The sequence below is a fragment of the Eptesicus fuscus genome, chromosome 22, assembly GCF_027574615.1.
Source record: "Eptesicus fuscus isolate TK198812 chromosome 22, DD_ASM_mEF_20220401, whole genome shotgun sequence".
Taxonomy (NCBI): Eukaryota; Metazoa; Chordata; class Mammalia; order Chiroptera; family Vespertilionidae; genus Eptesicus; species Eptesicus fuscus.
The window spans coordinates 36,565,302-36,580,220 of NC_072494.1; the positions used below are offsets into that span (position 1 = coordinate 36,565,302).

The following is a 14,919-nucleotide window of genomic DNA, read 5'->3' on the forward strand; positions in this document are numbered from 1 at the left end:
TATGAGAAGGGGCGTCATTGGGAGCCAGCAAGCAAGGACCCACGGAGGTTGTCCCCAGAGCAGTGTGTCCGGGAGCAAGGCATCTAATCCAAGAGCGTTGGGGGAAATCATGCACAAACATCAAGGCAGACGTCATCCTTGCATGCCTAGGTGGGGACATTCCAGGTTGTACATGCGTCGCATGTTCAAATATGGCCGAGCATCCCTGCCCCGGGGTAGAGGTCTTAGAGTTATAATGAGGAAAGTTCAGAGGAGGCCTTCGGCAGGTCCTCCGCCTGCTCCAGCCTCTCTGGTGGTTTCTGCTGGTTCACTTCCTGGTCCTGAGAAACATCCCAGGCTTGGTAACAGTTCTCGCAGTGAAACTTGCAGCACATTACAAGGTAGCATGACACCGACCTTATACGTTTTAGAGGGATCTGAGTGGGTTCTGGCTAGGAAAGAATTCAGAGCAAGACCCAGACCACAAGAGAACATTTATTGGGTAAATTACAGGGGTAGAAAAAGTAATTCCTAGAAGAAATGGGCTTGGCACACAAGTTCCAGAGATAAAGGCAGGGCCCTGGAGCTTGGGAGTGAGGACGCTACTGGTCAGGTGCCCGGGGCCAGGAGGGGAAGGAGGAAAGGGGAGGCAGGGCGTGCTCCCTGGAGGGAAAGCGCTTTGAGCCTTCCATCCTAAGGGTTTAAGGGTGGAGATTTTAGGGGAATCCCCAGGGGAAGACCTCAATAGAATTTTCAGTGCTTTTCCAGGTGTGTCCTCTCAGGGTTGTGGTCTCCACGGATTGGCCGGCGCCAGGGCAGGGGGTCATTATCTAATGCAGCTGGTCCTTACGTCAGCGTGGCTGGGTTTGCTGCTTTTCTGGGCCTGGAGCTGAAAGACAACTGAGGCCTAGGTGTTATCTCCAGGGAGGAAAGGTGAGGGAGTCCAAAGCGCAGGGCCAGCGATATGTGAGCGGCGGAAAGGTCACCCTCGAGGAAGGTCTCACCGGACAACTGATTGTCCATTGTTAGGCACCTGGGGCTGTCCGTCCTGGTGACCTTCTGCAGCCGGCTCATCGTTCTTGCTCTGCTCACGTCCGTCTGTCAACCACACCGTGACCCAAGCAGGAACTGCCTGTTATACGTGGTGGTTATGTTTAATAAGTCTCTTTTCATCTGGAGCAGTCCCTTCTCTTTTCTTATTGGGCCCTTGTCTTGTTGAAGAAGCACCCCTGTTTTCTGATTCCATTCCAGTGTGATTTGGTATACACCTTCTTCCACCCTCTGCCGCGGGATGAGAAGGCTGCGGGCACCAGCCTGGCCCCCAAGTCCTCAGGTACAGCGCCTTCTCTCTGACATCTCCGCCAGTCCCTCTGAACCGTTCCCACGGGTCACTTCTCCCGCCCCACCTCTTCCCAGTTCTCTTTTCTTGCCTGGTCTCGGTTCCTTTGCTTTCTGGCTAGACTGAGAACCTGGTTTCCCAGGGACTGGCTGTTCAGTGGGGGATCACACAAATTGGACGGACCCATCCCAACCCAACTCTAAATCGTGTCCGCAGATGCCACTTGGCAGTCCCCCAGGGATCTCAGAATCCTATCATGGAAATACCTGCCTGGAACCAGATGGGGACATGGCTGGCCTCGTGACCTTTCTCTGTGTCCTTTGTCCCTACAGAGGGCTCTTGGGCCCAGCCCGTGGAGAAGGTGGGAGGGGAGGTGAAGCTGTCCATCTCCTACAAAAACAATAAACTCTTCATCATGGTGATGCATATTCGGGGCTTGGTAAGTGCACTCGTCGTCCTCGTTTGATTTTTTTTATCTTGCTCCTGGTGCTTTTCTGATTGGCCAGGCCTGCTCTGCCCCTGTTTCATGAGAGTAACCTCAGGGTTGCTGGGTACTCACCAGTGGGCCTGCTAGTGGGCTAGACTTAGAGTATGACCAAGCAACACTAGACACAGGGTCTTACCGTCTGTGGTATTTGGCAAGTGGCCTAAGTACTCTGAGCCTCGTTAAAATGAAGATAATATTAGTCTTTACCTCAAAGCGTTGTTATTAAATGAGATAATGCATTAAATGAGATAATGCATCTAGAATACTTAGCATAATGCTTGGTATTATTATGGTAATTATGGTGATAATAATAAGAGAGAGCCCCAAGGAGTTTTTTACTTGACTGTAGAGATAAGGCAGCCACATGACCACCTTGGAGCATAATCAAGGCGGAATATAATTACTAAAATTTTTGGTATGATTCTAAGAACATTGTGAGTGGAGGGGGAAGGGAACTTTTATTGAATACTTGCACTACGCTGGACTTTTGTAAGTTGGGGCCTTGGTCGGCAAACTGCGGCTCGTAAGCCACATGCGGCTCTTTGGCCCCTTGAGTGTGGCTCTTCCACAAAATACCACGGCCCGGGCGAGTCTATTCTGAAGAAGTGGCGTTAGAAGAAGTTTAAGTTTAAAAAATTTGGCTCTCAAAAGAAATTTCAATCGTTGTACTGTTGATATTTGGCTCTGTTGACTAATGAGTTTGCCGACCACTGGGTTGGGGCATTGGTCTGTGGCAGATGAAACTTGAACTTTGGAATCAGACAAACCTGGGTTTCACTCTTACAACATCATTCATCCATCCATCATTCATCCATCCATCCATACAACAAATGTTCATCTGGTGCTTACTATGAATCAGGAATCAGGCACTGCTACAGTAGCCCTGGGTACAGGGTAAACAAAACAAAATCCTTGCCCCAAGGAAACTTACATTCCAGTAGGAGGAAGCAGACAGACAAATATGTGGCAAGTGCTCTGGCGAGAAATAAGCAGATAAGTAACACAGGGGTGGGATGAGTGAGGGTAGTGGCAGTTTTGCGGGGAGTGGTCAGGGAAGCCCTCATTGATGAGGAGGTATTTGAGCAAAGATGGAAGGGGGTGAGGAGGGGGCATGCATATACATATCTGACAGGACTGTTTCCGACAGAGGGTCCAGTTAAATCCAAAAGCCAGGACCCTGCCTGAGGTGCGTGGGGAACTGCAAGGGGGATGAAAGGGGCTGATGCGACTGGGGAGAGCACAGCTGACTAGAGGGCATAGTCAGGACTCTGGCTTTTACCTTGAGTGAGATGGGAACCTTGAGAGGGTTTTGAGCTGAGGCATGTAAACCAAAATTAATTTTAGAGAGTAATAAAGACTGCAAAAGCATTCATTTGAGCAAAAGGAGCTGTCACCAGGGAGACACAGGTTCCGTTAGCAAGCTAACTTGTCTTCCACCAAGCCCTGGCAGGTGTGGCCCAGTTGGTTGGAGCATCATCCCATGCACAGGAAGGGGTTCGATTCCTGGTCAGAACACATAACTAGATTGTGGATTTGTACAGGAGGCAGCCCATTAATGTGTCTATCTCAATTTGATATTTTTCTCTCCTCCTTCCTCCCTCTCTAAAATTAAAAATAACTTTTTTTTGCTTCACTGTGAAAAGGGAGGCTTTTTTTTTTTTAAAAGATTTTTATTGATTTTTAGATAGAGAGGAAGGAGAGAGAGAGAAACATCAATGGAACATTAATGGGCTGCCTCCTGCATGCCCCCTACCCAGGACTGAGCCCAAAACCCTGACCAGGAATCAAAGGAGCAACCTTTCAGTGCACGGGACAAAGCCCAACCAACTGAGCCACACCGGCAGGGGTGGGGACTATCTTTCATATAGAAAGTTCCTGCCCAAGTTGCCAATTTCATGCAAATGAGATTTCCCATTTATTCAGTTCTGCTTGGTTATTATGAAGCACTTCTGATTGGACTTAGTACATTGGTCAAAAGACTTAATCAGGAACTCCCTTAGAGTAGTTGACTCAGCGGGTGGAAATAGGTAGGGCATAGTGCTGGCAGCGGAGAGTTCAGCTCAGGTTCTTCCTGGAATACAGAGTAGTGAGAAGCCCCTGTCAGCAAATGGCCTTTAGGCTCTCATTACTCTTTTTTTTTTTTAAATATATTTTATTGATTTTTTACAGAGAGGAAGGGAGAGGGATAGAGAGCCAGAAACATCGATGAGAGAGAAACATCGACCAGCTGCCTCCTGCACACCCCCTACTGGGGATGTGCCCGCAACCAAGGTACATGCCCTTGAGTGGAATCGAACCTGGGATCCTTCAGTCCGCAGACCGACGCTCTATCCACTGAGCCAAACCGGTTTCGGCTCTCATTACTCTTAAAATTTGGGTGACAATGGGGAGTCCATCTCAGCAGAAAAATTCCTTTTGGGTTTCATCAAATCAATCTTTCTTCTCAGGGCCCACAAACATGAGATCTCACTTAAGATTTAAAAGGACCAGGCTGGGTGAATCACTAGTTGGTTGACCCTGAGCAAGGAACTTAATCTGACTCATTTCTCCACCTCTTAGGGCAGTGGTCGGCAAACTTCGGCTCGCGAGCCACATGCGGTTCGCGAGCCGCGGTTTGCCGCTCTGTTGACTAATGAGTTTGCCGACCACTGTCTTAGGGGATTGCTTGGATCAAATAACAAAATAGACAGAAACACTGGGCTAGGCAGGGAGATATCTGGGGATATGATGGTTCATTCAAAACAGACCAAGTATGGCACACCCTGAGCATTTGTATAAAAAGTATAAACTGGATATAATAGGAAATCTGAATGATATTTTAGTAGGACACCTAACATGGTAGATTTTTTAAATATATATTTTTATTGATTTCCGAGAGGAAGGGAGAGGGAGAGAGAGAGAGAAACATCAGTGATGAGAGAGAATCATTGATTGGCTGCCTCCTGCACGCCCCCTACTGGGGATTGAGCCCGCAACCTGGTCATGTGCCCTTGACCAGAATCGAACCTGGGACCCTTCAGTTTGCAGGCTGAGCCAAACCAGGTAGAGCCATGGTAGATTTTTTAAAAGGATTTTTGATTGATTTTTAGAAAGAGAGGGAGGGAGAGGGAGAGAGAAACATTGATGTGAGAGTGAAACATAGATTGGCTGCTGCAACCCAAGCATGTGCCCTGACCGGGAATCGAACCAGCAACCTTTCGGTGCCTGGGAGGACCAGTTGAGCCGCACCGGCCAGGGCCTATGGTAGATATTTTTATCAGAATGGAGTGAGCCGGGAAGCAGCCAAATAAATTACTATGCATTGCAAGAAGCCAGGTGTGGGAGCTGAGAGTCTGGATTAGGGCGTGATCACAGGACTGGTGATAACGAGGCAGATGCAAGAATCTTGATCTTTTTTTGGTTTTCATTCTCTTTGTAGCAACTGCTCCAGGACGGGAATGACCCTGACCCCTATGTGAAGATTTACCTCCTTCCTGACCCTCAGAAAACCACTAAGAAGAAAACCAAAGTGGCCCGGAAAACCTGCAACCCCACCTACAATGAAATGGTGTGTGGTGAAGCGGTGGGGAGGTTGTAAATGAAGTTGTGTTGGAAGGTGACCACACCTCTCCCTTTAGGTATCGTCTGTGGCTGCTCCCCTGTTGCAGCGGCAGGGTTGAGTAGTTGGGACCTAGCCCAGACGTGATGACCTGGGAAGCCAGGTTTCCTATCTTGCCCTTTACACGGAACGTTCTCCAACCCTCAGGGTTGGGCTTCCACAGCTGGGGTGTGGCCTGGACCCTGTCCTGTGGGGAGAAGTGTAAAAATTTCTCTCTTCTCTGCGTCTAGCGTGGCTAGAGAGCGGTCTGGTTCCTGAGTAGGGGCGGCTGGGGATTGAGAAAATGAAAGAGACAGACACAGAGATAGAAGGAAAAAGCTGGGGCCGGGTGGGACCACTGACCTCTGACAGGGACAGGGACAGTGACCCCGAGCCAGTACAGCGTGTTTATTTTATACAGCAAAAAACAGGAAGTTTTACTAAAAGTCAAGACAAAGTAGATTATGTGCATTCTTGGGTGGGCCTGAGTCCTATTCATTCCTGGTGCTTGGCTGGATTTAAATAACAAAACCCACCCCCTGGCACCTGGGCTGAAGGTCAAGCTGACAACACTCCTGCCTTTTGGCAAAGTGTGTTTCCAGGACGTGGCTTTGCCGGCGCCACTGGATTCAGCTGACAATAATTAAAGAAATGCCCATGTGCCTTCCCAGGCGCTCTCGACAGAGAAGGAGCCGGCCAATCCTTTGCTGATATTGAGCAGTGGCTCTAATTAAAAAGCCCCTCAAGCTGCTTGAACTCTGAGCGGAGAGCAAAGTTCTTGAAAGCTTCCCTTGGGTTCGGTGTGCCTTCTATTCCCTTGGACTCTGGTTGGGGCGATGCAGTGGTGTTAGCCTCAGTGGACCAAGTGGCCGCAGACTGAAGCATCTCCCTCTGCCACGTTCCCTCTCTCACCACGTCCCTCGCCCCCATCTCTGTGTGTGCAGCTGGTGTATGACGGGATCCCCAAGGGAGACCTGCAGCAGCGGGAGCTCCAGCTGAGTGTGCTGAGCGAGCAAGGATTCTGGGAGAACGTTCTCCTCGGCGAGGTGCACATCCGCCTGCGGGAGCTGGACCTGGCCCAGGAGAAGACCGGCTGGTTCGCACTGGGATCTCGGAGTCACGAGGCCTCATGAGCCCAGCAAGGGCCCCGGCCTGGGCCCCGGGCTGGTGGTGGAGCCGCGGGAGAGGACTCCTCCTGGGTGACCGGTCCTCTCCTTGGGGAGAGGCAGGGCCTGTAGCAGGCCTCGCTGCCGTCCAGGGGAAGGGGCCTCTGTGGCGGGAGGCGGGGCGCTGCCGTCCCCTCCGCTGCAGAAGGAGTTTGAGTGGGTTGTGATGAGCAGTCCCGTGGAGGCTGTGAGGTTGCAGCAAAGTTTTAAGTTTACCTTGTGTCAAGGGAGCAATGCCTGGTTTGGGGTGGGGAGGGTGTGGGGGTGGGTTGTATGATGAAGTAGCGTTTTAGGGAGGCTGGGTGGATATCTTTATTTTTATTTTTAAAAAATGAAATAGTAACGTTGTCCTCACTGGACAGGAAGCCTTGTGAGAAGGGACTTGCCTATACCCCCGAAGTAGAGAGAGGAAGCCCACTGGGACTTTTTATATGACTAAGGTTCTTATTGGACTTGCCCCTAACTTGGTGTTTGTTTTTTTGTTTCTCTCTCTATAGGAATCATTTGGGGTGGGGCCCAGTGGGTCCTCGTTTAGAGCCCCATCCCTAAGGGCAGCCGGGGAGGGGCAGGGAGGGCTGGGGGTGCCCACTGAGGCCTGTGCTGCCCGGCCTTTCTGATTTTGCCTCCAAAGGAGAGCGATGTGATTGATCCCTGTGTGTGTAGGGAAGGGTCTTTCTTGATGGGGTTCCGCAAAGGACCTGTATTCGGGGACCCGTCCTCTTTTAGGGGAGGAGTTTTCCCTCTGGTCTTCCCCTACTTGGCTGGGTCTTGCCCTGACTATGTCTTCTACCCCTCCACTCTCTGCCCCTGTGGGGGCCATCAGGCCCCTGTGACTACGCTGGGGCCGCTTCCCCAAAGCTCTCTCCCTTCACTCTTCTCTGTGGGTGAAATGCTGCCTCGGCCCTTGGTTTTTGTCTCACCCGAGGGCATCTGTGCCCTGGGCAGGGGCCTCTGGGCTGCAGACCCCAGTGTGGCTGCCTGCTGGGTCGTCCTGGGAGGCCTTGCCCATAACCCACCACTCCTTCATGCTGCTTCTCTCAAACTCCACTTCCGTCACAGTTTTTATAAGAATTTCCCTCATCCTGTGGGGCCATAAACCTATTTAGCCTGGAGCCAAAGGGATGCCCTATCTGAAGGAAAGGGGCGTGGGGGCCCCATCAAAACTTTGTTTTTTTCCAGTGGTTTTTCTCTGCTCTCAGAGGCTGCCCTGGACGGCGATTGCGGCCCTAGAGCTGGGAGGGAGGGGCTGGGTCTCCCATCTCTCCATGCTCCTCATTTCCTACCACTTGGATTTGAAATTCACTCTTGTGCTTTACCCTAAAGGGTTATCTTCCTTGAAAAAAAGAGGGAGAGACTTTGAGTTTAATATGAATGTTTTAAACTGGAATTGGCTGGACGTGCCTTGTGATTGGGGAGCGGAATTCATGGGGGATACTCGGTGAACTGTCTGTCCCTCCTCAGCTTCCTCCCCAGCTCCAAGGATCAGAAATTCCCCCTTTTGGTGACTCATTCCGTAACTGGAGAAAGAAGCTCCATCCATTGAAGCCATGGGGCAGCAGGAAGTTTAAACTTTTAAATTAAAAACGCCAAGGATCGAGCTGGCTGCTGTGGGGAGGGGCTCGGGAAGTGGGGAGCAGGAGTGGACTTCTCCAGATGAGTGGACCATACATGCGTTACTGGCTTTTGGCCCGTAGCTCATTTTGTTTTGACCTTCTGTGCCCTGATTTAAAGAGGTCTGTGTATTGTACCCACTTTCCAGATGTCCTTGTATCTCCTACTTTCTCTCGATTTGTATTTTCTAATAAATGACACTTGAGGAAAGCAAAACGATCATTTTCAAGATTGGTTGATGTTGAAATGTTTAGATGGTAAAATGTTTAGATGTAAACATCTGGTATACAAGAGGAAAACAGTACCAATGGTTTACAAATGGCAACTTTCATACACGCTGTTGCACTGCACTGATGTTTTACACGTGTCAGCTAAATGTAGCCGCACAACTCGATACAACAGGGGAGTAGTGTTATCCCCATTTTACAGATGAAGAAACAGAGGCTCGTTGGGATTAAGGAATTTGCCGAAGGACCAAGCCAGTCAGTCTTGGATCTGGAATTTGAATGCAAGTTTATTGGACTCCAAATCTTGTGCTGCTCCTCCTAGGCCAGTGGTCAGCAAACTGCGGCTCGCGAGCCACATGCGGCTCTTTGGCCCCTTGAGTGTGGCTCTTCCACAAAATACCACGGCCTGGGCGAGTCTATTTTGAAGAAGTGGCGTTAGAAGAAGTTTAAGTTTAAAAAATTTGGCTCTCAAAAGAAATTTCAATCGTTGTACTTTGATATTTGGCTCTGTTGACTAATGAGTTTGCTGACCACTGTCCTAGGCCAAGTTAAATACAATCCCTGACATTGGTATGATATGTTAGTTTTCAGAGTGTCTTAATACATAGGATGTCATTTCTCATTACAACTATCCTGGAAAGTAGATATGGCTCATTCGTTAATTCTGTCACCAGACATCTGCTGTGCTTGCCAGCGCTGCCTAGTTCATGTAGCAGGCCTCCATTCACAAGGCATACAGGCCTTGAGTTGCGCCCGGGTCCTCCTGTACCAGGTACCAGGCGGAGGCTACAAGGTAAATTAAGACAGCCCTCTACATTTAAGAAGTTCACTGCCCAGTGATACTTCACCAGCCTCATTTCAGGAGAGAGGAAACGGGACCTCTGAGTTAAGTCGTGAGAGCAGAGCAGTAGCTCAGAGTTTAACTCCTCCTTGCCCCCCAGTGGGGGATGACGCATCTTGTGATCTTTGTTCAACGCATCTTGCCCAGGAGTTTTCACAACTCTCCAGTGGGAGTCGTATTTCATGCTGGGAAATCTGTGAAGCTTCCGAGGGGTTTTCGGTGGTAAACAGGGTTTCTGAGTGGCGTGGAGGTGTCACTGCTGTGCCGGACAAGCCCCAGGGGACATTGTCAAAGCCAGAACTGGAATCTGGCAAGAGTCCCAGTTAAAGGAAATTTCTTGGCCAAATGGGGTAGAAATCCGAACCACCCCGAGGGAGTGGAAACGAGAGAGTTGGGGAACGGGGTTGTCTGGGGAGGCGAGAAAAGCAGCCCACGAGGCCGGGTTCTCCGAGTTCAAGGAGAAGTGGCAAAAACGAAGTAACCCAACAAAGACTCATTTCGAAAGGTTAAAAGTGAGGCAGCGTTTTAAGCTGCGAGGTCATTGTGGCCACTGGGACTTGTGTGAGGTGGCGGCCTTCTCCGGGTCAGGCGAGGCAGCAGGCTCGGGCTACTCAGGTGACAAAGGTGTGGGTCCCGCTCTCCAGCTCAGTCCTGCTAGGGAGGCAGACACGGGCACAGTGTCTCAGGGACAGCGTGGAAAAGGGAGAAGTCAGTCTGGAGCTTTATTTATTTTTATTTATCAAATTGATTGGGGTGCCGAAACCGGTTTGGCTCAGTGGATGGAGCGTCGGACTGCGGACTGAGGGGTCCCGGGTTCGATTCCGGTCAGGGGCATGTGCCTTGGTTGCGGGCACATCCCCAGTGGGGGGCGTGCAGGAGGCAGCTGATTGATGTTTCTCTCTCATCGGTATTTCTAACTCTCTATCTCTCTCCCTTCCTCTCTGTAAAGAATCAATAAAATGTATTTTAAAAAACAAAACAAAACAAATTGATTGGGGTGGCATTGGTCAACATGAACATGTAGGTTTCAGGTGTCGGTTTCTATGTTACAAGATCTGTATATTGCACCGTGTACGCACCACCCAGAATATACCCATTGGCACTTAGGTGGCATTTGATGCCATGGAACCGGATGAGATCACCTAGATTAGAGAGGCTAGAAGGAGACATGGGTGGATTGTGCTCTGATGCAGGCCATTTAGAGGAGGAGGAGGAGCCACAGAAATTGTAGGAAAACCAGGAGACGGGTGTCATGGGAGCCTAAAAGTAAGTATCGTCAATATTCTAGGACTGCCATAACCAAGTACCACAGACTGTGGCCGACTGGTGATCTTTGGCATTCCTGGTTTGCAGGTGCACCACCCCAATCTCTGCCTTCATGTTCAAATGGTGTTCTCCCTGTGTGTGCATGCCTGTTTATGTCCAAATTTTCCCTTTGTATAAGGATATAGGCATACTGGGCTAGGGCCCACCTTAGTGACCTCATTTTAACTTGCAAAGACCTTATCCTATATAATAAAAGGATAATATGCAAATCGACCGAATGACAAAATGACCAGTCGCTGTGATGCGCACTGACCACCAGGGGGCAGACGCTCAATGCAGAGGGTACAGGCTGGGCTGAGGGACCCTGCCAAGTGCACGAATTCCGTGTGCTGGGCCTCTAGTTTCCAAATAAAGGTCACATTCAAGGTACTGTAATTAGGGGATTAGGACCTCAACATCTTTTAGGGGAATAAAATTCAACCCCTGACAGAATTATTTGGCAAAATGTTCTTGGTGAGCCCTAGCCAGTTTGGCTCAGTGGATAGAGCATCAGCCTGCTGACTGAAGAGTCCCAGGTTCAATTCCGGTCAAGGGCACATGACCAGGTTGTGGGCTTGATCCCCAGTGGGGGCATGCAGGAGTCAGCCAATCAGTGATTCTCTCTCAACATTGATATTTCTATCTCTTTCTCCCTCTACCTTCCTCTCTGAATTCAATAAAAATATATTTTAAAAAAATGTTCTTGGTGACTTTGTTAAGATCTGTTTGAATGAGTGGAGGCAATGGAAGCCACATTGGAGTAGGTTAAAGAGAATAAGTGATGAGAAAAATGGAGACCATCAGCATGGATAACTTGAGAAATTTTGCTGTAGTGGTACAAAAACTTGGAGGGCAAGTATCTCAAAAGAGTGAGAGTTTTTTTATTTTTAAAATAGATGATATTAACCTATGTTACTATGAGTGCTCTAGTAGCTTGGGAGATAAAATTATATATTACTAGAGGCCCAATGCATGAAGATTCGTGCAAGAATGGGCCTTCCTTCACCTGGCTGCTGGCACTGTCTTGGCTCCGGCTGGAGCCGCCTTTCTGCCTTCCCATGCTGCCCAGAGGCCCTGAGCAGCTGGGGTGGTGCGGAATGCCTGCATCCGACCCCTGGCTGCTAGGCGCCTGTGTATGCAAATTAACCTGCCTGCTTTGTTGGGTTAATTTGCATACTCACTCCTGATTGGCTGGTGGGTGTCACCAAGGTACTATCAATTTACATATTTCTCTTTTATTAGTGTAGATAGGAAAGAAAGATACAGGAGGCCAGAATTCCATGAATAGATATGAAGGGATAGGGTCCAGGAGGCTTCTTTGCTTGTAATGAAATTGAAGGCAGAGTGTGTGGGTGCAGATGCAGGTAGATTAGTGAATTTGGTGATGGAAAGGTGAGGTTATTTAGTCCAATTGTATTTATTTTCTCAATGAAGTAAGAGGTGTGATCATAAATTGAGAGTGTGATTACAAGTATGCTGGAAATATGAATAAAGAAACATGAAACAGTCTCAATGTAGGAGCAACAAAGCTACTATGGATATGAATATCTGTAGGAGTGCCTGGCACTGATGAAATTTGTGATCACAAATATGAAGTGTGTCAGTCAGCATAGCTGAGTGCTTTTCTCCGGCACTGATTAGCTGCAAGAGTGTAGGCTCAGAATAAGTGCATAGTTGGGTTTAACTAAGGCTGGAACTTGGCCAGAAAAGAATGTTGGAATAGGAGAATGGCGAGAGAATGAAGGGCCTTTGCAAGGGGCTAGTTTTAATGCTGGATCATGGAATTTATGCTCAGTAAGGAGGGAAGTAGTAATGGCAATGGTTTCGAGGTTTTGGGGGTTTATAAGTCACTGAATAGTAATACCAGGTCAGTGAGTTAGAAAGATAGAAGATGGTGTCCAGAGTGTGGAATGCCTGGAAAAAAGATTTTGGAGATGTTATTTACTCTGAAAAAATGAAGTCAAAAGCTATACACCCTTTACCTCAGGTGCAGCAAAATCTTTAAAAATAAACATATTTAACTGAGGTTTAAATGATCTTCTGCTAAAGTGCCAGTCAGCTTGCCAGGTCAAGGACTTCTTATCTCACCAGCATGTACACAGCCACGGCGGCATGTTATCTCTGTGTACAGAGCTGCCCTGCCTCTGCCTCTAGTTGATAGCAGGCTGGAGGCCCCTGGTTCACACCTCATTTACCTGTCAAGACTGACAAGGCAGTCACATATTCCTACAGCCTTCCAATACTTTCTGATTGCGTTTTCCCCTTTAAAAAAAGAAAAGAAAATTATGTATCCAATGACTAGATGAGGATGGAGAAGTCTATTCAAGGAAGTTTTAAAGGAATTATTTTCAGGATTATGTAGTGTTAGTGATAAAGTTGAGAGTGGAATGCGAGATGCTTGGTCATAAGAAAGATGCTATTGTTTTAACCTTTTGCACTCGGATGTCGAGTGTGACGGTTATTGAATGTATCAATAATTTGAAATATAAAAAAAATCCAAATAAATAAGTTTGTATGAAAAGAAACTCCAGTTTTTTATTCTACTGCCAAGCTTTGTAAAATCTGGGGTATTTAAAAAATTAAATCCCGAGTAGAATAAAGGAATCAAGAAAAAATCAAGTGAGTGCAAAGGGTTAAAGCATTACTAGTCTTCTACCCAACATTTAATGATTGTTGGAAGCTGCCCATTGCCTTCACTAGCAGAAAGAGGTGGACAAGGAGTCCGGAAGGCTGGTCAACCTTGAGGCTCTGGCAAAGGTCAGAGCCATGCACCCACTGTCTAGTTGAGACAAAGGGAGCTGAAGCAACTTCCACCTTTTAGTCTCATGTAAATCCTTGCTGATGGCTATCAAGGAGCTGTTACTGGAAATTGCCTGCCTAAGGGCTATGGGTGGATCCCAAACCTGAATAAAAGGCATCGCAAGGCCAGAAAAAAGTGGAGTCCTCTCCTTGGCTTCCACCTGGCCCCCAATTACCAAATTAGTATTCCTTATCTTGTCTCTTTCATTTGTGTGCGGCCTCCTCCAGAGCCTGAACCCTGAACCCCACGTGGGACGTGGGAGGGACACTTGCAACTGGGCCCAACGTGGGCCACTAGCATATGATCCCTTATTTATTTCTTTTTAGTTTCTTTTTAAATTTTTTATTTATTGATTTTTTTTAGAGAGAGAGAGAGGGAGAGGAAAGGAGAGAAAAAGAGAGAGGGTGAGAAAGAGAGAGAGAAACCGATTTGTTGTTCCACTTATTTGTGCATTCATGAATTGATTTTTGTATGTTTCCTGACCAGGGATCAAAACAGAAACTGTGGTATATAGGGATATTGGTCACTTATTATGTGCCATTCAACATGCTAGGTCAGTAGTTCCTAGACTTTTTGGTCTTAAAACCCCTTTACACTCTAAAATAATTGGGGACCCCAAGGAATTTTTGTTTATGTGCATTATATCTATTGATAGTTACTGTTTTAGAATTCAAAATGGAGGAATTGAAAAATATTTATTTAAAAAGAATATACCCATTGCATACTAACATAAATAACATTTTTCATGAAAATATTATTTTTCAAAATAAAAAATGTTTAGCAAGAAGAGCGACATTATTTTACATTGCCCCCCTCCCTTCAAATATCTTTAATATCCGACGTAGTAGAAGACAGCTGGAACCTCCTGTCTGCTTTTGCACTCAATCCGTTGCCAGATCATATATCATATATCCCCTAGAACAAGCAAGTCAAACTCACGGCCGGCGGGCTGCATGCCTCATTTATTTGGCCCATGTTAGCCTTTGAGTTTGACATAGTTGCCCTAGAAGATACATGTTCACTGCACACTCATGCGAATGAGAGTTAAAATAATAGCTTGGTATTATTATGAAAATATTATTGATCTTGAGAACCCTCTGAAAGCATCTTAAAATGAGATCCCCAGGGGTGCCCAGACCATACTTTGGGAACCACTGTGCTAGGGTATTGGGACATAGCCTTTAAGGAACTGAGCCCAGCAGGAGAGAAGAACATTGACAGGTAGGCAGTATCTAATGTAGTGAATTGCGTGCTTTAAAAGAGTCTAGTATGATTCTGACTGGGGAAGTTAGCCAAGATTTCAAGGAGCTGACATTTGAGTTTGACCTTGAAATAGAAGGAGGCATAGAATAGGGGAGGGGATTCTTGGCTGAGACAGAGCACGAGTAAAGGCATGAAGCAAATCCAGCGTTCCTAGAACATTACATGCATGTAGGGAAGTTACTGGAGAGAAGCCTGGAAAAGTGTCGTAGGAGGCATCTGTATAGTCTTTATTCTGTAGGCATTGGGAACCAGTTATTAGCTGGTAAATAACACATTAATTAATGTTTGTCCCCCTACTCTATCTAGACGAGGCTCTGTAGTAAG

At 47.6% G+C, this 14,919-nt stretch overlaps 1 protein-coding gene across 2 annotated transcripts in view; it reads left to right on the forward strand.

The window, feature by feature from the left end:
• PIK3C2B (phosphatidylinositol-4-phosphate 3-kinase catalytic subunit type 2 beta) overlaps positions 1-6,781 on the forward strand; it is a 44,044-nt gene extending 37,263 nt beyond the window's left edge. For both annotated transcript variants that reach the window (XM_008154216.3, XM_054711554.1), the window contains 4 exons: positions 1,231-1,312; positions 1,651-1,757; positions 5,224-5,352; positions 6,327-6,781. In XM_008154216.3, coding sequence (XP_008152438.2) covers positions 1,231-1,312; positions 1,651-1,757; positions 5,224-5,352; positions 6,327-6,515 — 507 coding nt within the window. In that variant the 3' untranslated portion in view covers positions 6,516-6,781. The remainder of the gene's footprint in view (positions 1-1,230; positions 1,313-1,650; positions 1,758-5,223; positions 5,353-6,326) is intronic.
• The last annotated feature ends 8,138 nt before the right edge of the window (positions 6,782-14,919 follow it).